This window comes from Thermobia domestica, chromosome 2 (assembly GCF_964235325.1).
Source record: "Thermobia domestica chromosome 2, izTheDome1.hap1.1, whole genome shotgun sequence".
NCBI classification, from domain to species: domain Eukaryota; kingdom Metazoa; phylum Arthropoda; class Insecta; order Zygentoma; family Lepismatidae; genus Thermobia; species Thermobia domestica.
The window spans coordinates 357,319,013-357,344,926 of record NC_137455.1 but is presented as its reverse complement, the minus strand read 5'-3'; the positions used below and the strand labels follow the sequence as shown (position 1 = coordinate 357,344,926).

Here is a 25,914-nt window from a genome sequence, read left to right as displayed (position 1 = left end):
AGTAGAAGCTGTATTAATAAAACGGTATTTCTTTCTGTGGATTCAAAATTATGAAATAATATTCTTTTATGCTGATTTAGATAATGTAATAATATTTTATATTTCGTACGTAATAACAAATACAGTATTTTATTTGTGCCTCTTTTATCAGCCATAGAACTAATAATTTCATTAAGTTTAGTACTAATTTATTAGAACTAATAATTTATTTTATTAGTAATAATAATTTTAATAGATCATTTGTAAATAATAAAGTCTCCATAATATGTAATTATTCATTTTTTAAATATATATTTTAAATTATGTAGATGTAGAATTTCTAGTTTATTATTATTATTTTGCAGTCATATGACGGCTCGAGATTAGAATATGTGTCGGTAAGTTTAATTTATTTTCCATACATTAATTTTTTACCACTTTCACCCGGCTTTATAAATATATTTTTATGTAATTAAAATACAATACTTATGTCATAATAGATTTTAATTTTGTAACATTTGCTTTGTCTATGCAGCTTTGGTACACTCTTTTTCTTAGAAGCAAAGCCACTGGTACGCTAGTATTCACATTCTAATGAAGTAACGTTTTAATTATCACTTTTAATGATGTTGTAGTTTAGATTCGTTTATTTCAAGTAACACTGAACCAATGAATCAATATATAAATTTTTGATTTATTTGGAACACTAGACTATATGTATATTATAGAGGTAAATTTAAGGAAAATGGCGGTATTGATATTCCCAAGAGTAACATATGATTGGACAAGCTTGCAATGTAGTTTAATACTTGGTTGATAAGATTATGAATAATTAGTATAACAGAGTAAATGCAGAGAAAACGAAATACATGGAAGTGCGTCGGGACCGTAATACTGCAAATTGTGGATGCATTAAAATATTAAATAATATTTTTGATAAAGTGGATACTTTCAAATATCTAGGATCAATATTAACAGACGAAAATCATATTCACGAAGAAATTAAATGTCGACTAAAAGCAGGGAATTCGTATTACTATTCGGTCCAAAATCAATTGTCGTCCCGAATTTTGTCGAGAAATTTGAAACTTAAAATATACAAAACTATAATCGTTCCTGTTGTTCTGTATGGTTGCGAAACATGGTCACTTACTCTGAGGGAAGAACATAGACTGAAAGTATTTGAAAACAAGATCCTGAGACGAATATTCGGACCCAAGAGGAACGGGAATGAGGAATGGCGGAAACTTCATAACGAGGAACTACATAATTTATACGGTTTACCCAACATTGTTAGGGTCGTCAAGTCTAGGAGGCTTAGGTGGGCAGGTCATGTAGCTAGAATGGAAGAAAGTAGAAACGCTTTCAAAGTCTTGACTGGAAAACCAATCGGTAAACGACCATTAGGAAGACCTAGGCGCAGATGGGAGGACAATATTAAGATGGATCTCGCAGAGATAGGAATACAAAGTAGAAACTGGATCCAATTGGCTAAGGATAGAAGTCAGTGGAGAGCTTTTGTGAACGCGGCATTGAACCTCCAGGTTCCATAGGCCATAGAGTTAGTTAGTTAGTTAGTTAGTATAACAGAAGGGTGTTTATTTATAGGCGGAAAACTTTAAACTGGCAACACTGTTTTCTGTGACAGCTAATATTACAGATCTCGATTATTTTGACGTTAGTTTGGTTTGACAATTCATCATGGAATAGACTCACGCCGGAGCAACATTTGCAAATTGTGAAAATTTATTTTGAAAACTATGCTTTAATTCGACAAACTCATCGGGCATTAAGTGCGTTTTAGGGTGCTCATAATCGTTCATCAGAGCGATTAATACGAGAAACTATGTATCGTTTTCGCAATACGTGTACTCTAAACGATAATACGCATCCCGTAAGACAATGCGGACACAACAAGCGATTGATGGTGTAATCATTGGTCCATATTCTTCAAAAGTGATACTGTCAGAACATTGCAGTCAACAACGAGCGGTACAGAGACATGATTAGTAACCTTTTCGTGCTTGAATTGAAAGACATTAATGTTTCAAAGATGTAGCTTCAGCAGAATGGTGCCACATGTATCACAGCGCCAAAATTAATGTACTGAAAGAAACATTTGACGAACGATTAATTTCACGAAATGGACCAGTTAACTGGCCACCTCGTTCGTACGATTTGACGCCATTAAATTATTTTCTCTAGGAACATGTGAAGTTGCATGTCTGCTCCGAGGAACCAGAAAAATTGAGATCTTGAAAGCCAAAATTCGACGCGTTATTGCCGAAATACGGCCTGATTTACTGCGAAGAGTATGTTGAAATTGGATCTCCAGATTATGCCATGTACGCGCCAGCCGCAGTGGCCATATGGCCGAAGTAATATTCAAACATTAATGTCATAAAGATGACTGTCAAATAAAGCTAATTTCATGGATATTAAAACCATTTTTTTGTGTTTTATTTCAACATAAAATTCTCCGTATCTTAAAAAAAAAAGATACACTGCACACAATAATTCGTCTCTATTTGTGACAGTATTCTCAAAAATGCTACTGTATTGTAATTGTTTTCCCGTTCGATATTTGCTTCAATAATTTTGCTACATTTAATGCACTTTATTACCTAGTACTTGCTAATTCATACCTGCACTTAAGACAAAGGGTAGTTAGAACCACTACACGAAAACATTATGGAAATTCTGGTTGCGGTACAATGCACTTTTTTCTTTGTGGCTCTCCGCACAAGCGGGATATAGTGGCCAGTTTCATGCTTCAGTTACGTTTAATAGTTCTTCGCAGTTGCTAATTTTGGTTGAGTGAAGCTGCCTGCCAAATATTGAAGTTACTCAAACGCAAGCCGATCTTCTTTTGTTATTCTTACTCCTACTCAAGAGATTCTACAGAAACAATCGCGCCGCGTTATGTTCTCATCATCATCTAAAGATATGTTCAAATTTCTCCTAGTTCTGTCATAATTACAAATATCTTTCAATACTATATTAATGTTAGAATATTTTTTAATATAAAAAATGGGAGAAATTTTGAACAGACTATTTTCATTACAGTTTTCATATATTTTTCGTTTCTTTTAACTTTCTTCAGGAAATTTGCCTTGAATACGACACCATCATAAAAATTTGTGAATAGTGTATTTTAAGTTATGTAACTGCCTAGTATGAAATGAAACATTAACAAACTGCAAGGAAATAACATACATTAACCTCTAAAAAAAACGAATACGTATTCGATTAGAGATTAGATTTCTGGGCTGTCGGCATCTAAGGCTATTTAGCCCATCACGTATATGAGAGATGACGTCCCTTGGCGAGTACACAATCTGATGAAAGGGAAGGAAGAAAGGATTTGGGAAGGAAGCGGCCTGAGACCATTTTGGTAAGTACCAGTCCGGCATTTGCTTGGTATGAATGAGAGAAACCCAGACAAAATCCTCACTCAAGATAGCTGGCCTTAAAAAGCTGTTACACGTTTTCGACCAAGTGTTCCCACCGGGAATCGAACCTGGGACCGCCCGCACCAAAGGCGAGAGCGTTAGCGACTACGCCACACGGGGCCACGAATACGTACTCGAATAAAGTTGCATGTAGCATGTATGATTATTGTCGACAATCTGTTAAAATTATGAAGTAATCTCCTGGCTTTACACCAAACGATTTCGCGTATGAACAACCAAATAATGTAAGATGGTTGATGTATGAGGTTAGCAAATCTCTACTCCAAGTACAAACTGTATTCACTTAGTGTTTAACATGTTGAAGTTTCATCTCAAATTAACGTTTAAGAAGTTTGTTTGATATATTTCCGCCTAATTATTTTCTAAACAATACCAATCAGTGATTTTTTTTTTTTTGCGAAAATTTAATAAGATCCAAAGTCCACCTTCGTACGGCCCATTATTTGGGAGCCAAAGGTGCCCAAAAGGAAAAAATACACTAGCTCTAAGCATCCGTCGTTTCTTAATTAGTTCAGAACCTGCATCAAGAGAACAAGAATGTTCTTAAATAAATATAACCACAAGCATTCCATTCTCTGGGTGTTTATCCTCTACTGTTATGCAAGCCACATAACAAAAATGTAATGGTGGTTGCATATAAAAATACAAGTAAGACAGAAACAATCCGTACTGATCATACCTTTTGACCCCCGCCAATCCCCCAGCCGAAAATCAAGAAAACAGCTTCATAGGTGATTAGATTTATCTGTATACAAAATTTGGTGGTTGTAGTCGTCTCTTTTCTATGCGAAAAGCTGTTGAAAGATACACATCATTATTATTATTATTATTATTATTATTATTATTATTATTATTATTATTATTATTATTATTATTATTATTATTATTATTATTATTATTATTATTAAGACGTTTAGTACACTGAGAAAAGAACGTATGTGGCGTAAGTAAAACGTAGGTTACATGCGTAAATCCTGTAGTGTTTGGACTTAATGTACAGCAAACGTCGACCCTATAACTGAAAAGATATATTTTATACGTACTTTCCGTATAAGCGTTCCCAATAAACGTAATATCCGCATCTCAGGAGGTTGCAAGTCTACGGAATTCGATCTTCGCGACCCTTCCAGCTGAGTTTCTCCACCCACTCCCGGCTGTGAAGATTTTTTTTCAGGGTGGCCAGTCTTATATATACAAACACACGACTAACACTATTTCTTGAAATGGAAGGGTATTAGAGAAAACGAAGCAAAGGAAGGGCAGATAGTGTTACGTGTGTGCATTGTCCATTCTCAACATGGCACTTGACACAATCTGTTTCACATTTATCACATGGCTACTGGTTCACATTTGTAAAGAATACTCTCATTTCACGATAATTTAGAACTCGTTTTAAGTCCTCCCAGTGAACTTTTTTAAGTGTGTATCCATTCGTGCTTCAAGATAAAGGATTATCTTCTCACTTATTGACAATTCATCCATAGAAAGTATCCTACAATATAGAAAAAACTAAGAATACTAACTGCAACTTTTTCGTTTCATTTGACCGAGATCCCGCCTCTATGTTGGATACCAAATGCCCAAACTCTTCCTGTTTTCCTTTTTCATATCAGACAAATACTGGGACCGACACTTAGAAAAGCTTGAACCACTTTCTTCCTCATTTTATGCCATAAAATGTAAGCAGGTATTTAGACTTGAGATAAAAGTATACGTGCAAGATGCCAACAAAGGAAACAACGTGAAGTTTAGTCTAGTGGCATTTTGATGTCCAACAATCGCAAGTTTTCTCACCTTTCTACATATGAACTTATACATAAGAATATTAATTAATAATAATGTCCTCAGCTAAATCTATTATCCATAAAAGCATTATGACGCAATTGAAATAGATAAATGCAAAAAATTTTCTAAGACCCCCCCCCCCCAAAAAAAAGTGTCTTGATCCCGGTCGTGTGGTAAGAAAGTTCTTTAGAGAACTCTTTTTATTGCACTTATTAGACATAGCTGGCCGTCAGATCGTTGCACGGGTTTTGCTCTATCGTAAGTTCCTCTTAGTTATTTTACACTTATCCAAGGGGGTCTAGGAGGGCCGGACCCCTAAAATGTTCACGGTAGGTTTGCAAATGAACTATAATATGTAGTTGAACTATAATATGGTTGGATCGGGCCTCCGTAATTTCTACCCTCCCCCCCATACATTTTTGGTCTGGCTACCGGCCTAGCCTTTCCCTTTAGTTATGATTTAGTCTAGAGTTGAAGAACTCTTTGGTTTTATGTGAGCCGCAAACTGAAACAACATAACCTAAAAAGATGAACTCGAAAAAGTTTTCTAATTACTTTTCGTTAATCATCAACAAAGCACCACTCCATAATCGAAAAAAGTAGTGTATATTATATTTAAGATAAAGAGGAATATATTTAAGATATGATGGCTGAAATTAAAGAAAGATTTTTTTATTCCTGCGGGTGGGGTGGTTATAATGTATGTAATTGTAATTGCTTGGATTGTATTCCATTCTTAATCCTTCTTTGTTCATCCTTTAAAAAGTGAGCATTTTTAAAAAGTACTCTTAATTTGTAATTTATTTCTTATATCCGAATGTTAGTAAATATATAGTTTGTACGTTAAAGGGCATATATTTAGAGTATGAACAGAAATATCATTTGATTGTTACCTTTCTGTTTCTGCTCGAGTTTTTTAATTTCTGTTTTTCACTAATCTTTCAGAATGTCTCATTCCGTTTATTACTAAATTCTACTGCTTGTTTGTATGCCTGATAAGTATTTCTATTAATATGTATATAATTTTAATCAGTGTGAAATTTGTTCAGATTCCGAGTCAAATCTGATCAAGTGCCCCTAAATTTGCCCTTATTAGCCAAGCATAACTGCAACTGAAATGGATAATTTTGGATCAAATCGCTCACGATGGTAAGTTGTTGGATAGTTGTTTCATAACGGTAATTACAAGTATCTCGATACGATACTAAAAAAGAAAGGAAGTTATATTTTGAGTAACCATTGACAATTACTTATTGAAATTTTGTTAACAAAACTAAAACTGTTTTTTTTTTTAAATGTTTGGAAAAACTTCCTTTAAAAACTGTAGGCAGCTGTTACACCGACAAGATAAACATTTGTTGACAATTTCCTGCTTTGACCAATCAAAAGCAAACATTTGCATTCATGTTTCAACTACATACTATATGTATCCCAGTAACTACCCTTCAGTTTTGTATAAATTATCCCGATTTGCATTTTCATCATTAATGTTCGTAAGTGCTGTAAGAAAGTTTTGGGAACTAAGAATAACAGCTAATTCCTTTAGGTAATAAACCATGATGATATTCTTCTTCAGGAAGAAAGCTACGAAATTAACAAACGGGTAATCACCAAGAAGGACAGTAATCACAGATCCTGTCAAATTTTTAAGTTCCAAACTACTTTAAACCAAAATATGAGATAATAATAATAATAAAGTTGTTCGAGTCGATAATGAATGCTAGCTGCAAGATATATAAATTCAATGGTGATGCGAGGTAAATTGATTCTTAATTTTATTTTCTGACTATGGAAGTATCGAGACTGAAAAAAGTTAGTATTATGCTATAAATCATGCTATAGATGCTATAAATCAAGCTATAAAAGCTTGATTTATAACATCTCCTCCCTCCAAATGATCAGAAGGGAACATTTCTTTGGATTTCTACACAAAAATGGCATTCACCATATACCTGGCAACTCTGAAAAAAAGTTTGCTTTTGGAGAATAATAAACTATCGTAAAACTTTTCAGAGGGCAACAACTATACCCTCTGCTCCCCGCTTCGTCACCCCGCACTTGTATTCTCCTCTGAAGGGGACAGTACTTTTCGTACGAACGAAACAACTTTATATAGGTAGTCAGGATCTCACATACAGATTTATGTATGTAACATATAGCTGACGTATGTAACATACGTATAAGTATGCAACATCCGGATGACTCTTACACGTCAGATATCCTGCAACGGCATGACGTAACATCTAAGGGCAGTGCACATGTAGCATATGGATAACGTATGCTCCGTACTGATTTCCGTTGTAAACATAAGAATTCCGTATATTTGTACGGCAGGGGACACTTCTAAATGGTACACCTTAGCCGTAAATCTCCATATGGCTGTACCATTTAGAAGTGTCCCCCGCTGTACAATATACCGCTGTCCGGATAACTGATTTTTCTGAGTATAAGCAAGTTAAAGTCTATTATCATGTCTAGTTGATCGCGATTGGATAAGTTGTGTAGATTGGGTTTTATATATATATATAATGTCGTTATTATTATTATTATTAGCAGTAGTATTAGTATTATTTAGAAAATTAAATGAAGGACGAAAGATAGAGTCATAGGAATAATACTGGAAATATTAAAAACACAAGCAAAAGTAAAGAAATCGGGTAAGACACTGTTTGAGAAGACATTGTCCTATTTAGAAATATGGTAGAAGGTATAGGGAGAGAGGAAGATGAAGATAGCAATTGGAGACCTATATGAAAAAAAATGTCAAGCGAAGAGATTAGCGAAGAAACGTGGTTAAATAAGTGATCACTAGAGATTTGACAATACAATTGATGATATACTAAAAAAAAATTATAAACGGAAGCCATGATCATTGAATACTTCTGCACTGCAATCCAATATGTTGCGGAGGTAAAAGGATATGACACATGATAGCCTCAGACAGTGTATAGAAGTTGTCTGTGTTCAATCCTCTAAGTTGACCACATGTGTGTGTGAATATCTTTGTATGTTTAAAAGACCGAATCATCAGATGACATGTTCTCATGCTTCCATGACAAAACGCCTGGTGAAATGAAAAGGGAAGTGGGTTTCAGTGTAGAGGATGTACGAGACACCTGTTCTCCTCAGTTTGTTTTATGTCTTCACACTCAGATGCTTCATTTCATCCAGGAAAAGGAAAAAAAAATAGAGAGAGAACATTGGAACAGATGCACACAGAACAAGTGTATTGACTAAACAGAACAGAGAGATCAGTGGATGGATGTTTTCTATTACGTCATCCACACTGCAGCTAAAGTGACGTCACTGTTTCAACATAATAGATTTTTCAGAAGGGTTAGCGATTTTTTCAACTCATTCATTCGACGAGTGCGGGGAGCCCGAATAATGAATGAAACAAAAACCAGTTTCTCTCGTGACAATTAACCACAAGTTCCGACATTCCAATTAGCGCTGCTTTTCTGATGTGAATTGATGCATGATTTAAAAGGGATATATGAGGGGATCAAATGACGTCAATGACAGGTTAAAAAAAAAAAAAACGTTAGTTGTTATTTCACTAAAGATTAAAGCTAAGTCTCGTGTACTTTACGGATAAATTGCAGCTTTTGGCAGTATTACGTCAAATTACAACTAGATAGAGTGCTATGTCAAATATCACACGAATTTGTGCATCTATTTCAATTTTATTGGAGAGAGGATTATTATGAGATAAGCAGTGGAAGATTTTTCATCTCCACTTCGGACATTTTGTCTGCAAAATTTTGAAAAATAATTAATTCAACTAAATTATATATATATATGCAGTTAAGGGTAGAGCTTGTAAAATACGTTTCGCAATTTACGGAGTTGTTCCTTATTTTTAAATTAAAAACATGTAATTGTCAAGAAATCTACAGGGTGTTTCAAAACAACACCGACAACGTTTCTGAAGTGATTCCTGATACGAAGATAAGAGAAAAGGTATAGACCAACCTGGGTGCACAAATGCTTCCTTTCGGAGTTATAATAGGCTGCTGAAAACACGAAAAAAAAAAGAAAAAGAATTTTAAAGGTCCATAGCTCCAATACTATGTTACGTACTGTAGTCGTGTCAAGACTTCACTTAGGAACTAGCATGTTTCCTATCCCAGTTTCCAAGTTTCAGAATCCTGTTGTACTTTCGCAACAAGTTGTATAGAGGTAGTTGGAGAGTGCTTTAAATTATATGCCCCTATCCAAACTTCCTCTGTAAAAATTGCTTCGTGAGTACCTTAGGATTCTGAAACATGTATTTTTGGGTAGAACACATATTAGTTCCTCAGTAAAGTCTTGATCCGACTACGGTAGGTCCCATAGTTTTGGAGCTATGGCCCTTTAAAGTTCACTCTTTCATGTTTTCGGAAGTTATAACTCCGAAAGGAAGCATTTGTGCACCAAGGGTGGTCTATACTTTTTTGTCTTTCTTGGTGTCAGGAATCACCTACCAAACGTTGTCGGTGTTGTTTTGAAACACCCTGTATAGATATCTTCATAAAAATGTCATGCCAATTAGTAATACTGTTAAATTGCGAGAATAGTGACACTAGTGAAAAAGGTAATGAGTTACTTGATATGTCATTGATTTGCTGTGAGTCCAAATTAGTTATATTATTTCATTTGCCGTTTATAAATACCAAAAAATGTGTGTTCTTACAAAAAATCTATACTATACTATGTAATTTTGATAGAAAAGTGTCTCGTATTATTCAAATCGAAAATTTATTTTTTTAAATATATGAACCCTAGCTAATAGCCCATACAGCTACCACTACTAATCGACCATGAGCCATTTTTGTTGTTCTAATCAGAGCTTAAGGGTCTTCTCACACACACAGTCATAGTTTTTTTTTTTTAATTTTAGTGAATAACGTGAAGATAATTATGAATATTTCAACATTAAAAAGCGTTCAGATATTATCTGAAAAATTTTATTAAACAAACTAATAACTAGAGCTAGAAATTTTAGGTGCAAAATGTTGGTTTTTAAAATGCAATTTTGTTTGTAAACTAAAGGTATACAAAATTTTGGAAAAAAAATATGCAAATTTAAAATATAAACATTCATACAAACCATATCAAAAGCAATTACTTCATATAAAAAAATTGAAATTCACTCACATATTAAAAAGTCTGCCAAAAAAAAGTTCCAGAACATGATGTTACTAAAGTCACAAATCAGAAAGCTGTTAAAACGTGATATTCAATACAGGTGTTTCACAGAAAATAGGCGTTCAACAAAGCTATTTATTGTTGCCACAACAGCCAATCAGGAGCCAGTATTTTCCTCAGACAATCACAACTCCCCATTGATAGCTCCACTCTAAATAGTCACTATACGTCTTTGGTTTTCTCATCACAATCCCTGAAGATGAATACAATGTCTGGATTCGAAACGTTGGATGCCAATATCTTTCTCCTCATCACAATCCCTGAAGATGAATGCAATGTCTGCATTCGAAACGTTGGATGCCAATATCTTTCTCCTCATCACAATCCCTGAAGATGAATGCAATGTCTGCATTCGAAACGTTGGATGCCAATATCTTTCTCCTCATCACAATCCCTGAAGATGAATGCAATGTCTGCATTCGAAACGTTGAATGTCAATATCTTTCTCCTCATCACAATTCCTGAAGATGAATGCAATGTCTGCATTCGAAACGTTGGATGTCAATATCTTTCTCCTCACCACAATCCCTGAAGATGAATGCAATGTCTGCATTCGAAACGTTGGGTGCCAATATCTTTCTCCTCACCACAATCCCTGAAGATGAATGCAATGTCTGCATTCGAAACGTTGAATGTCAATATCTTTCTCCTCATCACAATCCCTGAAGATGAATGCAATGTCTGCATTCGAAACGTTGGGTGCCAATATCTTTCTCCTCACCACAATCCCTGAAGATGAATGCAATGTATGGATTCAAAACGATGAATGTCAATATCTTTCTCCTCATCACAATTCCTGAAGATGAATGCAATGTCTGGATTCGAAACGTTGAATGTCAATATCTTTCTCCTCATCACAATTCCTGAAGATGAATGCAATGTCTGCATTCGAAACGTTGGATGTCAATATCTTTATCTGGTTGAGAACACTTACTAAACTCACGTCGTCAGGAAAAATTCAGTTCTTATTTTGTTTGCTTTTCACTGTAAACATGATAACTGCAATGAATAGGGAAATATACGGATTTCCCTTCAATCATGACTTGTTTGAGGAAAGTATTTTGACATTATTACTCAATGAACTCTTTGACACACACCGCACTCTTTATATCAGGATAGCATTGCTTACATCACAATCCTACGTTGTTTCTTCCTCACCGAGAAAATATTTATACTGAGTTGGAGATTACATAAACAAAAATCCTTCCTCATTCTTTAATTAGTCCAGAATTCAGGAAAAGATAGTTCTGGGTTTCAGTTTCTCTCCCTCATACAAAAGTTTTTTTTTTTTTTTTTTTTTTTGTGGTCACATTGGCGTTGTCTTTTTCAAACATGAAGAACAAATGACATTCACCATATAATCAGTTCAGTCATAAAATTACACTGACACATTTGTTCTGTCAGTTATTGCAGTTTATTCTATTTGAGTGTTGCGATAGTTAGTTTTCCTCTTGACAGTCAAACGTGGTCACTATCAATGTAGAGGCTTATTTCTAAATATTAAAACATTCTTTTATTTTGTGATATTAAAAACTGAAGTATTTTCTTAATCTCTCGGGGAACCCAAACAATAAACTAGTAAAAGTGAAATATTTTAAATAAAATATCGAAAAACATCCTGGTAAAAATAGTGAAAGTTAAAAACAAATATTGTAAACACGAAAGACTTTCACAGGAGAAAATGAACAATCCTATTTTCTCAAATCCGAAATAAAAAAATGAAAGTATGGAAAATAAATATATATACTTTAAAAATCTTACAAAAATCGTCACATTGCAATCACAACTCAACCTCAACGCATTCGCACAACATCGTTTACAGTGGCGTTCTACAATCTTAGCGTTAGTGGTGTGCAGACTCAGCTGTCAATTGACTGTGCCTAATCATGAACTTCAGCCAAGTTTCAGTACGCAACCATAAACTCTGTCCGTTATTACAATGAAATACGCATATGGCAGTCTTAACATAAGAACGAGAATCTGTAACTGTGGGTAAATCAAACTATTATCTATTATCTTCTCCATATCCTCATTTACTTTAAATGTTATTCATTTCTCTCTTATCATTTTGGTGACGGTCATATATTATGTACGCATATGCAATAAACCCCAAGTTTTGTATTATTCTTTTAAGAATCTATTTGTCTCCTTTCAAGCACTATACTACCTGCCCTATGGCACACAATCATGTTTTTAATACGTCTTAATATGTATCTTAAGCACACTAAAAAGATCTTACACATTGAGAGTACATGCATAAGTGTCTTACTATGAAGTTGTCAGACCTAACTTCACCCTTTTACCCAAATTTTGAACCCAAATTTTAAGGATTTAGTATACATTCTTTTACTAGAAACAGCATTAAACATAATTTTCATAACATTACAATACGTATAAGCTATCTCCTGCTCACGGTAGATTTCTATCTTTTAAAAGATAAAGGATATATTGTTTTTTGCGGTGTTTGCTTTATCAAAAACTCCTTTATATACGAGGGTGGATTGGAAAGTTTGTAGCCTGACCTACAAAATTTAAAAAAAAAATATTTGGATAAGTTACGTTTTTTTCACGTAATCCCCCTCGACCGAGATACATTTACACCATCTCTCCGGTAATGGTTCTATACCACTCTTTAAAAAATGATTCCTAGAGCCTTGCAAAATTTCCCAGTACAGCACTTTTCACCTCTGCATCCGAAGAAAATCGCTGACTCTCCAAAAACTTGTTCAGATTTCTAAACAAGTGAAAGTCCGAGGGGGCCAGATCAGGCGAATAGAGGGGTGTGGCAACAGTTCGAACCCACAGGAATGAATTTCTGCCATCAATGCAAGGGACGTGTGAACGCACGTATTGTCCTGGTGATTTTCTCCATATCAGCAAATTTCCGTCACTTCAGCCGACTTAGCGCCTTATAAACTCCTCACATGAAACAATAGAGAAATGAAATTTTACACAGTGACTATCAACGGATATAATTGTGCAGCTAGTGTATACAAACATAAAATAGAGTAATTATTTCTTTCCTAGTCAGGCCGCGAACTTTCCAATCCATCCTCGTATTTATTCTGTCTGTCAGGAGACATAAAATCGCAAGAACTACTTCATGAATGGCCATTGATTTTGGCCAGAGTGTACAAGAGTCAAAAGTTGAGAATCTAGATTATTGATGGAGGTGATCTATCCAGTTGATCCAAGATACAGACAATCAAAAATCGGTTCTCATATATTCCTATGAGAGTATTTATGTATATCATCCTTACTTGATAGACTACCCGCAGTGCTGTTAAGGTTGGTGGCTAGTATAATTCTCAGGATGAAAAATATTTTTTCAATCCGTGGAATAGAATGCTAAAGTGAAACTAAATCACTTTCTACTCGACAAATCAAAAGACTTAAATTCATTCAAACTTAGGGGGCGCGGTAGCTCAGTGGTAGAGCGTTCACCTCAGGTGTTTGGGGTCCCTGGTTCGATCCCAGCTCGCGCCGTGTGGACTTTGTGGTGGACAAACACCGTGCTCGTAGGTTTTCTTGAGGTTCTCCCGTTTCCTCCCACTTTCTTCATTCCACCATTTCATTTATTTCTCATCATCACCGTCTCCTTTAGCCTAACCGTGGGACGTTAAACTGAAAGATTTCATTTTCATTTTCATTCAAACTTAAATGTTGACGTTGTAGAGACTGTAAGAAACCAAACTTCTTCACGTAGTGTACACTGCAACACTGTTATTTTTTTAAATATCATTTTCCCTACTCAGAGATTTAGCACTAAGTTATATCCTAGAATTAAAATTTAAATTAACCATAAGTTAGGAAAGGGCAAGAGTACGAGCAACTTCAAACGTAGTGCATGATCAGTAGTCATTTCTCCAAAGGAAATTTTAATAATAAAATGTGTAGTATCGGGGGCAAGTGATTAATTGGTTTTACTTAGTTTATCGCGATTAACGATGTCAGAGGGATTAAACCCGAAAAAGTAGCTTTCTACAGTAAAGTGTATTAATTGAAATCACAATTGAGTTTATAAAGCTACTTTGAACCTTATGTAAAAATTTCACTATCTTACGTCTTAGTGTATATATATATATCCATTTTAAGACAGGGACACTGAAATCTAGAAGAACGAACCCAATCCCTTGTCTTCTCCCTCGACAAATAAATCTTTACTTGTCACTGAAAAACAAATATACACCAAAGAACGACATATTAATTGTGTCTCCCTAATGTTTATTTGACCACATAGGACGACCCTCAAATTCAAAACAAGGAAGATCTGCTAAGTTATTTATCTTCTATCAGGTTCTTCGAGAAAGTAGACGGAGATTTAGTTAGGCTGCTATTATGACACTTGAATGGTTGAATATGATTCCTCGTTTTGTTTGGCAACTTAAATGATTTATTCAGTATTAAAACAAATGTAATGACGCCAGAATCCGCTATAGTTTGACTATATATATATATATATATATATATATATGTGTGTGTGTGTGTGTGTGTGTGTGTGTGTGTATGTATGTATGTATATATTTATGTATGTATGTATGTATGCAGTGGCGTAGCAGCTACCCCCGCAACTCCCACAGTGCGGGGGGGGGACGAAGTCTTGCGATGAATAAAGATTTAAAGAAGTAGAACTTCAATCTTACTTTATCGGCTTTACAACTAGGGCCCCTTCTCTATACTTTGCGGGGGGGGGATGCAAAAGTGTGCTACGCCGCTGTATGTATGTATAGATAGATAGATAGATGTAGACATAAATATAGATACAGATATATAGATAGATATATATAGATATTAAAGTTCGTCGTCTCCATGTCAGTATGTTCCCATGTGTGCATCATTCGCAGCACGACACACATCCACCCTATAATCAATTTCACACCAGACCCTGTCGGATGTGCCCAGCGTAACAGTGACAACTGCCACGTTGATTCTGCTTTCAGGTGGTTCATTATCGATTGCAGCACGTTATACAATGCCTTTGATGAAACCACACAAGAATCCAATGATATGAGATCTGGAATTCTTATGTGGGTTACAAGGATTGGGGCCTTTAAGTCCGATCTACTGATCTCCATAACGAACATCCAAAGCACTCGAGGAGAAGTGAAATAATACGAGGAAAGTGAGGAGGTGCTCCATCGTGCTAGAAGATAATTTTAAAGATGACTATTTGAACGAAGTCACTCAATACTCTATGTATGTTTCAGCTTGCACTTTCTCTCATTTTGGAAAATCACCGCACTGCGGCGCTACTTGTTCTTCCTGTAAGTTATTCATGACATGAGAACAAACTATTTGAATTGCCAAACAAACAGCGTGTCATTCAACCAACCAAGTGCCATCACTTCTGCGCAACAGCTCTCCAAAACTGCACAATTCTTTCTCTAAGAACATATATTATACATATATGTAGAGTGCAAAGGGTCCACCGTATTTTTCATTACAGCTTTATTGAACTAACAACAAGAAATGCACTTAATTCGTCATAGTGTTAAAACAGTTACAATACGATATTGATATGTACTACCCTGAATATAAAGAAACTTCAATATAACCACAGATGTACCACATGAACAAAGTATATAGTCATAGAATTATAATACAGACGAGACTAATTGAGGGAATAATGGGTCCAAAAAGGGGGAAAAGTGCAGGAAAATCATCTATTTATAACTGAAAGAAACATTTGACACCTCAGTTATTTTTTAAGAGTTCGCTGCGCACCTAGAAATCCAATCTCTCGTTCAAGATACCTACATACGTTAAAATGTTATGGTATCACGTGTAGTAATAATTCGCCATGCTGTGTTCTCTACCGCATGGTTTTCCTGATAGATTTATTAGAGTAACTAGTAACAAGGAATGCAGAAGAAAAGAACATCTAGAGTATCATTACGAGCTATACATTACAGAGAATGTAACCACATTCATTCAGCCGGTCTGTTCTCATTTCCCTATTACTTGTCGCTGGTCTAATGGAGCCAGTGGGCATAGCCGATTAGTTTGAGGCGTTTTGCAGGAGATCGCAATGCGCAATGCATCCTCGTACGTTCAAGTTCCAATGAATAGCTTAAACGCTTCTAACTGTCTCAAATTTCTGTATACTATGTCCCTGTTCGAGTAGATCACGTAGGATTTTGCATAAAAGCTGATATTTTTTTTTTAAAATAAATATATAAAAGGAAAAAAGAAGCGATGATACAGAGTACGAAACATAGAGCAGATTGGTTTGTCACAATATATACAATCGAAATTTGAATTGTCTCCATTTTCTCTTACTCCCTATCCAATTCCTCAGCCACAAAATTTAATGAAATGAATGAATGTTTGAAAAGAGAAAGTTTATACATTTCCAGATTTGTCGAGTAGAACGTCATTTTATTTAGTAGTTTCATTTTAGCGCTATATTCCACGTGCAGATCAGCATTTTGTATCCTGAGCATTATACTAACCCGCTAATCTGAAGAACACCGCAGGTTATCTATCCAGTAAGGATAATATCAATAATGACTCCCAAGGATAATATCAATAATAAATGGGAAACTGATTTTTGACTGTTCTTATCTTGAGATGAACTGGATGGACCACCTCTAGTAACGAACTAATTCCTAACTATTGATCCTATACAGCTTGGCAAAAATTGTTCGTGATCCATCAAATAGTTCTCCCAGACTAACACACGGACAGACATATTAAATATAAAAAGTAGTTTTTGGCAAATCAAATTCCTTTGAAAGACAACGATTCGAAAAGAGTCCTATTGGGGCAGAACTTCAAACAAAAGTAGCTATAGTGTGTGCACCTTTTGTTTAGGGTTCGAGTCTTAGTGGAAGAGCACCGAGCTCACTACAGAATAAAAGTGTACTTCCCGTCCTGCAAAGACGTTCTGTACATATTCTTGCTGCTGACAAAGATCGTAAAAATAAATTCATCAATCTCGTGATTTATACAGACTTCTTCCAAATTTCAGAACCGAATGTCATTTCAGAGTATAGTGTCAATTATATGTTAGGATACTAGAAATAGCTAACTATAATTCGAAAATAGGGGGCGCGGTGGCTTAGTGGTAGAGCGTTCACCTCCGGTGCTTGGCGTCCCTGGTTCGATCCCAGCTCAAGCCGTGTGGACTTTGTCATGGACAAACACCGTGCTCGTGGGTTGTCTCGGGATTCTCCCGTTTCCTCCCACTTTCTTCATTCCACCATTTCACTCATCTCTCATCATCACCGTCTCCTTTAGCCTAACCGGCATAACTGTGGGACGTAAAACTTAAAGATTTCATTTCATTTTATTTTTTAATTCGAAAATATAATCTTATCTTCAAATAAAACAGCATAATTATAATATAATAAACAGCATAATAACAGATTATATACAGGGTGACCAAAAGTAGGTATGCATTCCTGCATTGATCAACTATAACATTCTAGTTGATGGGTTTATTTGCTTCTGCTCTTCCGTTCTTAAGATGTATGTAAAAACACATAAAACAACAAATCATAAAGAAACTAAGTATACCTGATTAATAACAATAAGAAAGGATATAAAAAGCAATGAGCTGATCAGCACGGTACTGTATACCTACCTTTAGGGCCACCCTATATATATATATATATATATATATATATATATATATATATATATATATATATATATATATATATATATATATATATATATATATATATATATATATATATATATATTCTGATCATAATCTTGTGCTGGCCGCAGTAGATATTCAACTGAAAAATGTAGGCAGAAGAAAAGTAAGCGACAAAGTGTTGAATACTCGAAAGTTGAAAACGAGGAAATAAGAAATCTTTTCGTTGAAAAATTCGAAGAAAAATATTCAAACGAAGAAAGAATATGATCAGGTAGTAACACACGGTGGGAACATATTAAATTTTACTTACAACAGGCTGCAGAAGAAGCAGTAGGTTACCGTGAACACAAAACGGCTAAGAAACCATGGGTTACAGAGCAGATGTTGCAGAAAATGAGGAGAAGAAAGGCGTGGAAACAGGTTGATACAGAAGAGGACAGAAAGATGTACAGAAAGTTAAATAATGAATTACGAAGAGAAACAAACAGAGCGAGGGAAGAGTTTTACAAAAGAAAATGCGATAACATAGAAGAATTAGAAAGAGTTGGGAAATATGAGGAAATGTACAAGGAGGTGAAATCTATGTAATTTCGGAGGAAACAAAGGGGTATTATGATGGCAGTAGAAAATAAGAATGGGAAGGTAGTCAACGAGAGAAATGATGTCATAGGAAGATATAAAGAATACGTTGAAGACTTCTATGAGGGTAGGGATAGGCCGTGTAGCGTAAATGAAATAGGCGAGGATGATAAAGGATTTAGTATTCTTCGGGATGAGTTTGAAAAGGCTAAATCCGAGATTAGGAATAGAAAGGCAACCGGAATAGATAATATACCAATCAAATTCATTAAAAATATGGGAGATAAGAAAAAGAAAGAAATGTTCCGACTATGCAATTGAATATATGAAATAGGAGAGTGGCCAAAAGACCTCCTGAAGACGATTATGATACCGATGGCTAAGAAATCGAACCCAAAGAGGTGTGAGGATTATAGAACTATTAGTCTCATATCTCATGCAGCTAAAATTCTGCTCCGAATATTGAACAGAATGTTATATGGAAGAAATGAAGATGTCGAGGAGGAGCAGTTTGGGTTCAGAAGAGGCAATGGCACAAAAGATGCTATTGGATTATTAAGGGCGATCGGTGAAAGATTTATAGAAAAAGGGAAAGACGTGTATGTTGTATTTATTGATCTAGAAAAGGCTTTTGACAGCGTGAATTAGGAATTGTTGTTGGGAGTTCTAAAGAAGATAGGGTTGGATTAAAAAGATCGAAGACTCATAAGAAACTTATACATGAGCCAACAAGTAAGTGTTAGGATAGGGTAAGAACTGATGGAAGAGAGTGCAACTGGAAGGGGAGTTCGACAAGGATGCTGCCTCTCGCCAACACTATTTAATGTATATCTAGAAGAGATAGTGAAAAAGAGTTTACATGATGATGACGGCATTTCGATAGGAGGTAGAATGATTAGATACATAAGATTTGCTGACGATATGGCGCTTCTTGCAGAATCTGAAAAGGAAATCAGTAAAATTTTAGAAAACCTGAGGATGGGCTTTGAAGAATATGAGATGAAAATAAATGTTAAAAAGGCAAAAGCCATAGTGATTGGAACGAAGAGGTGTGTGTCAAATATAAAAGTGGGAGGGGTGCAAATAGAACAAGTGAATAGTTTTCGGTGTTTGGGTATTCTTAGTAATGACATGAAGTGCGAACGTGAAATAAAAGCAAGGATAAGAATGGCGAAAGAAGCCTTTAGGAGGAAGAAACTGTTTTGTAGGACCTTGAATAGAGAATTGAGATAAAGACTCATAAAATGCTTCGTGTGGAGTGTTGTACTATATGGGGCGGAAACGTGGACATTACGTAAATGTGATGAAAAACGACTGGAAGCTTTCGAAATGTGGGTGTGGAGAAGGATGGAAAGAATTAGTAGGGTCGAGCGGAAAACGAATGAGTGTGTGTTAGAAATGGCGGGAGAGAAAATAACACTTTTAGATATTATTAAGAGGGAGAGAAACTGGTTGGGACATTGCCTAAGAAGAATTTGTATCATGAGGGACGTCATAGAGGGTATGGTGGCGGGAAAGAGAGGCAGATGGCGAAGGAGACTACAATTAATGGATGATATAAACACAGAAAGATCATACGCGAAGACGAAGAGGTTAGCGGAGGACCGTAGAGCATGGAAGCTTCTCAGCTGCTGCAAGTGACCTGCCAATAATGGCAGAATACTTATGATTATATATATATATATATATATATATATATATATATATATATATATATATATATATATATATATATAAGTGGATGTGACTTTGATACACATCAGTCATTTGTACATGTCAATTAATTCTTCCAATATGCTTAGATAAATGCTTTTTAATAACATCAAAACACCAAATTCTTGGCCAATTATATTGACTAATGAAATGAAGTAATAAAATAAACTTAAATTTAACATTATACTCATACTTAAGCTCTACATGCAAAGTAATGCAATGATAAAGGCGTGTTAATGATTTTTAAAACAGTGTAGGAAATGAAAATAAGCAGAGTTAGGATGCAATTGTCACCCTATTAATCACCAAAAATCAATAACCTAACGCTGGGCTCTCTTGCTGTCTATAGTAGCTTGTGTTACTGTTCAGATTCACAACAACCATATACAAGATTTTTTATTCCAACTACCATACAAGGTGTACACTGTAATAAAAAGAAAATATTAAAAAATACAAAAGCAAACACATTGCACATATTTTATTGCGTCTTATTTTAACCATTTTATGGTAGTTTGACTTTGTTGGTTCTTAAAACTTTAAAGTGTACCTACAATAAAAATTTGTTAATAGCTTAATCTTAAATTTTGAATTGATATTGCAAAAAATAAAGAGCAATATTAAATTTTTAAAATGTATTTAAAAGAAAAAAAGATGTAATTCTATAAACTGAACAAATAAGCTTGAGTAAATTGACACAAAGGCTAAGCTACAATTTAGCTTAATTTTAGCTCAGAAATGTTTTTAGATTGTCAATCAGTTCAGTGAGCAATGCCCGGAACCTTGCATGTACAGACCTAAATTAATTGAAACACAGCTACAATTTAGCTACAAAGGGGAATTATGCAAGGAGCCTAAGCTTGGAATTTAAATTTATCTTCCTGCTCTAGTGCCGTGTATTGGATTTTCCTTTCTCCGTGCCAGTCTGGACCTGGACTTGAACCAGGGTCACTCTCTGCGTGACTATTATCTCCGCATATTTTGGGATGGATGCAGCAAAGCTTCTTTACTTCCCCGCTGCCGCACCAGACAGGGATCTACCTATCAATTCGTTCTCCGCATGGCCGGGAGATGTCAGCAGAGTCGCACACTGGGCGCCCCCCTCCGAGAGTGAAGCAAATCGTTAGCTGACAACGAGGAGATTAGTCCCGTGCGTTTGTCCCTTGTTGTGCTCTGCACGGGATAAAAGGCAAGGCATCTCCTCGGAGTCTCTCGGGTTTCAAGTGCTCTTTTGTGTGAGAAAAATAACGCCCTTGGATCAAGGGACTATTCCCTCGCTCTTCGTTGACTTCCTTTTGTGATATTCAGTGTGTGTGTTTGTTTTGTATGAGTTCGCAGCCGTATTTACTTTTCTCAAAATAAGAGAAGAGAGAGAAAAAGAGACTTTTATCCGGTATTCTCTGATCACTGCGGGTGAGGATGCTGAGTGTTGCAGGCTTCTCTATTGGATGCTGGAGAAATTAACAACTGCGGGAGATGTATGACACAGTGTACCCAGCAGAGAAGAAACCCCGGATAGGTTGCAAGGATGTAGCGAATTGGTGCTGGTAGGTTCACATTGAAATTCAAGGATTAGGGTTTGTATGTATATATATGTAGTTGTGTGGAAGAAGCTAATGTATCCTGATGAAACAAGTGCATGTGATAGCTTATTACGCGAAATGCAGCTACAAAGGGAAATTTAAGGTCTAGGACATCCCAAATCAATTTAATGCTTCCTTGAAATGCAGGTACAAAGAGAAATTTAAGGTCTAGGACATCCCAAATCAATTTAAAGCTTCCTTCTCAAAATATTCATATATTCTGTAGTGATGTCGAGCATTTCTAGCTAGTACTAATATTAATTGAAGCTAAATGTCTTTTTTTTTTTTTTTTTGTACTTGAAAGTAGTGGGTGCCAAGGGACTTCAGTAACATTCGGCTTCCCCAAATGTAAGATATAATATTGTAGAGTTTGTGCTTATTAAATTTTGGTAGATTATTTAATGGGATAGCTCAGCGCTCGTCTCTGGCACGAGGAATCTCTGGTTCAATCCCCTGCCACGTAAATTTGTGGTTGGTCCATACGTTCATTCGGGACTGTCCTTTTTTCCTTTCACATTCTTATTCCATGACTTATTTCATACTCATTTATTTTACTCATCTGTCTACTTTTGCTTAAAAGACATGCGATTTCATTTCATTTCATGAAATGGTACTTCCACTGCCTACCAAACACAAGTTCTTGTTATTCTACTACTTGGAACATAACTAAAAAAAATGTTAAACCTCTTTTGGATTATGTCCACCTACAAAAATACCTCTCCTCCAAACAGAAAAGTTACTGGCTACATCCTTCGTATATGGCCTTGCCCTTGCAAGTCAAAGAAGCAAAAAATCATTGGCTTAACGTCCTACGATTATGTCCTGTAGCTAAAAGAGAAGGATAATAAAATGAAGTGAGTAAAGATTAGAGAATTTATGGAATGATGATAACCACAAAATTCTGAGAAAATTTCTCGCCACACACATCAGCTTACTTAGCTCTGGATTCATTCCAAGTATACCCACACAGGCACTTCTTACACATTAATGTTGTTTTTTTTTTCACTTCAATAAATTTGCTGTTTTCGAAAGAGATAAAAAGTTTTGAAATGTCCTCACAGTCTACACATCTCCATAAAATTGTCAATTAATATCCATTTAGGAGCAGACTTGCTTATTCTTTCTTCAGATACGAGAAAAAATGAACGCCCTAAGAACTGCTCAAGCTTATGATTGGGTATTTAATTACTTGTTTGACAACTTAAATGCAAATGAATCTTATAAACCACATATATCCTTTCTGTTCAGGTGTTGTTTATATACCACACCCATCCTTATCCGATTGGTTATGTGTTTGTATGCCACGGCTCTCTTGAAAGAGAAATGACTGGGAGATCAAACCCATAACTTTAGAACATAAGTATAATATGTGATCGATTGTAGAAATAGAGGTGCCACCTTTTGGTAAGTTTAAAACAACGGAACAAATAACAATAAGAAGAATTATATATATATATATATATATATATATATATATATATATATATATATATATATATATATATATATATATATATATATTCATGAATGGAAGTTGTAATGAAAATTTAAACCAAAAACACATTAAACAAAAAAACTCATATTGTCGGCTTGTTGGCAGTTAGTTGCAGTGACGCAACTATGCTAGTTATCGCCTGGGGCAAGAACTCGTTCAAGCGCCACCCGCCGCTCCCCAATTACACCTGATATTGGCATCACACAGTAATTCTCCTATTCCATTTTCTCTTCAAGTGGTAATGCTTGATTTCAAAATTGCAGTACATACTTTAATTTTTAGTATAAGATAAAACACCAAACTAATTAGTATTTGATTGCCAAATAATCTGAGAGGATTTAGAATTTAGATTTTTGGGCTTTCGGCATCTAAGGTCATTTAGCCTGTCACGTGTGAGGGATGACGTCCTTCGGCGAGCACACTATCCGGGGAAAGGGAAGGAAGGAAGCGGCCTGAGACCTATAAGTTAGGTACCACCCCGGCATTTGCCTGGTGTGTATGAGGAAAACCCAGGAAAACCTCATTCAAGGTGGCTGGTCTGAAAAATCTGTTACATTTTTTCGACCGAGTGCCCTCACCGGGAATCGAACCCGGGAACGCTCGCACCGAAGGTGAGAGCGTTAGCGACTACGCTACGCGACTCAAATAATCTGAGAGTAGTATGCTTGACATATTCTTATAGTCTTATAGTCATAATAATTACAAATCAAAATATTTTTGGAATCATATCGGGATTTGCATATGTGTAGAATGAATCAAAAGTTGTTTGTTTTAGAATAGAATATTTAATTATGACAAACAGTCAAGCTGTCTCGAGTATTATACTCGGAAATTTTGCAAATCTCTTAAATCGATGTAAGCTAAATTAAAACACAAAAACTAGAATTAAAATCTAACTTGCGGGTTCGTTTGGCTGCAAAAGTTTTTACAATGTCCTCAAAAGATAACTTTGCTCTGCGGGTATGATCCTAAGGTTGGTGAGTCATTGTTGTCCTGTTAAGTTGTTGTTAGGTAATTTTTTAAATGATTTTTAGTTTGCTAAAACTCCTTTCCTTACCTTATAGTGAAAATAAATATTTTCCGAGTTTTGCGCCCCCCAATCCGGCGCCCGAGGCACAAGCTTCGTTTGCCTCCCCTTAGTTAGGTCACTGGTTAGTTGAACGGAAGTTGTCAACCAATGCATCGGTTAAAGAATAGCATCATTGGGTTAATTTAACCTCTGCCAGTAACAAAAGAATCAGTGTCAGAACCGTATCTATATTTCGATACTCATAGGTACATTCATGTCCAAAATTATTGTCGCATGTCTATAAATATGTAGTTGTAGGAATATAATTTGATAACGAATTCGCCCGGTATTTCTTATAATGTTAGTATGTGTATAATCGCCAAAGACATGTATGTGGCAAATTTCATGTCAAAAGAGCATTTAATAAGAACAATAAAACAAAAATAAAACTTTCTTGTCCATTTAGCAACATTTTGTTTTACTCATTCTAATTATCGTATTTATAATTCTTTTCCTATGAAATTTGCCTCAAATATACATTTCTCGATTATACACATACTATCAGTATTAAAAGTGTTCTGCAAAATCATTATCAAATTATATTCTTACAAGAAGACAGTTATAGATATGTGACAATCATTTTGGACATGAGTGTACATATCGTCGGTTAAAATTAAGAAATGTAACTAAAGTAGATTAGGGATTAGATTTCTAGGCTCTCGGCATCTATGGCCATGTTAGCCCGTCACTAGGATTAGAAATTAGATTTCTGGGCTTTCGGCATCTATGACCATGTTAGCCCGTCACTAGGATTAGAAATTAGATTTCTAGGCTTTCGGCATCATTGGCCATGTTAGCCCGTTACTAGGATTAGAAATTATATTTCTAGGCTTTCGGCATCTATGGCCATGTTAGCCCGTCACTAGGATTAGAAATTAGATTTCTGGGCTTTCGGCATCTATGACCATGTTAGCCCGTCACTAGGATTAGAAATTAGATTTCTAGGCTTTCGGCATCATTGGCCATGTTAGCCCGTTACTAGGATTAGAAATTATATTTCTAGGCTTTCGGCATCTATGGCCATGTTAGCCCGTCACTAGGATTAGAAATTAGATTTCTGGGCTTTCGACATCTATGGCCATGTTAGCCCGTCACTAGGATTAGAAATTAGATTTCTGGGCTTTCGGCATCTATGACCATGTTAGCCCGTCACTAGGATTAGAAATTAGATTTCTAGGCTTTCGGCATCATTGGCCATGTTAGCCCGTTACTAGGATTAGAAATTATATTTCTAGGCTTTCGGCATCTATGGCCATGTTAGCCCGTCACTAGGATTAGAAATTAGATTTCTGGGCTTTCGGCATCTATGACCATGTTAGCCCGTCACTAGGATTAGAAATTAGATTTCTAGGCTTTCGGCATCATTGGCCATGTTAGCCCGTTACTAGGATTAGAAATTATATTTCTAGGCTTTCGGCATCTATGGCCATGTTAGCCCGTCACTA

The 25,914-nt window shown here is 35.5% G+C and overlaps 1 protein-coding gene across 3 annotated transcripts in view; it reads left to right on the top strand.

Annotated features, from left to right (window-relative positions):
* LOC145678809 (uncharacterized) overlaps nucleotides 1-25,914 on the top strand; it is a 289,603-nt gene that overhangs the window by 192,097 nt on the left and 71,592 nt on the right. The window contains exon 3 of one of the 3 annotated variants that reach the window (XM_081749337.1): nucleotides 345-377. The exons of 1 other annotated variant lie outside the window; for it this stretch is intronic. In XM_081749337.1, the coding sequence (XP_081605463.1) occupies nucleotides 370-377 (8 nt within the window). In that variant the 5' untranslated portion in view covers nucleotides 345-369. Of the gene's footprint in view, nucleotides 1-344; nucleotides 378-21,440; nucleotides 21,870-25,914 lie in introns of those variants that run through there. One more of the 3 variants, XM_081749336.1, reaches the window with a different exon arrangement.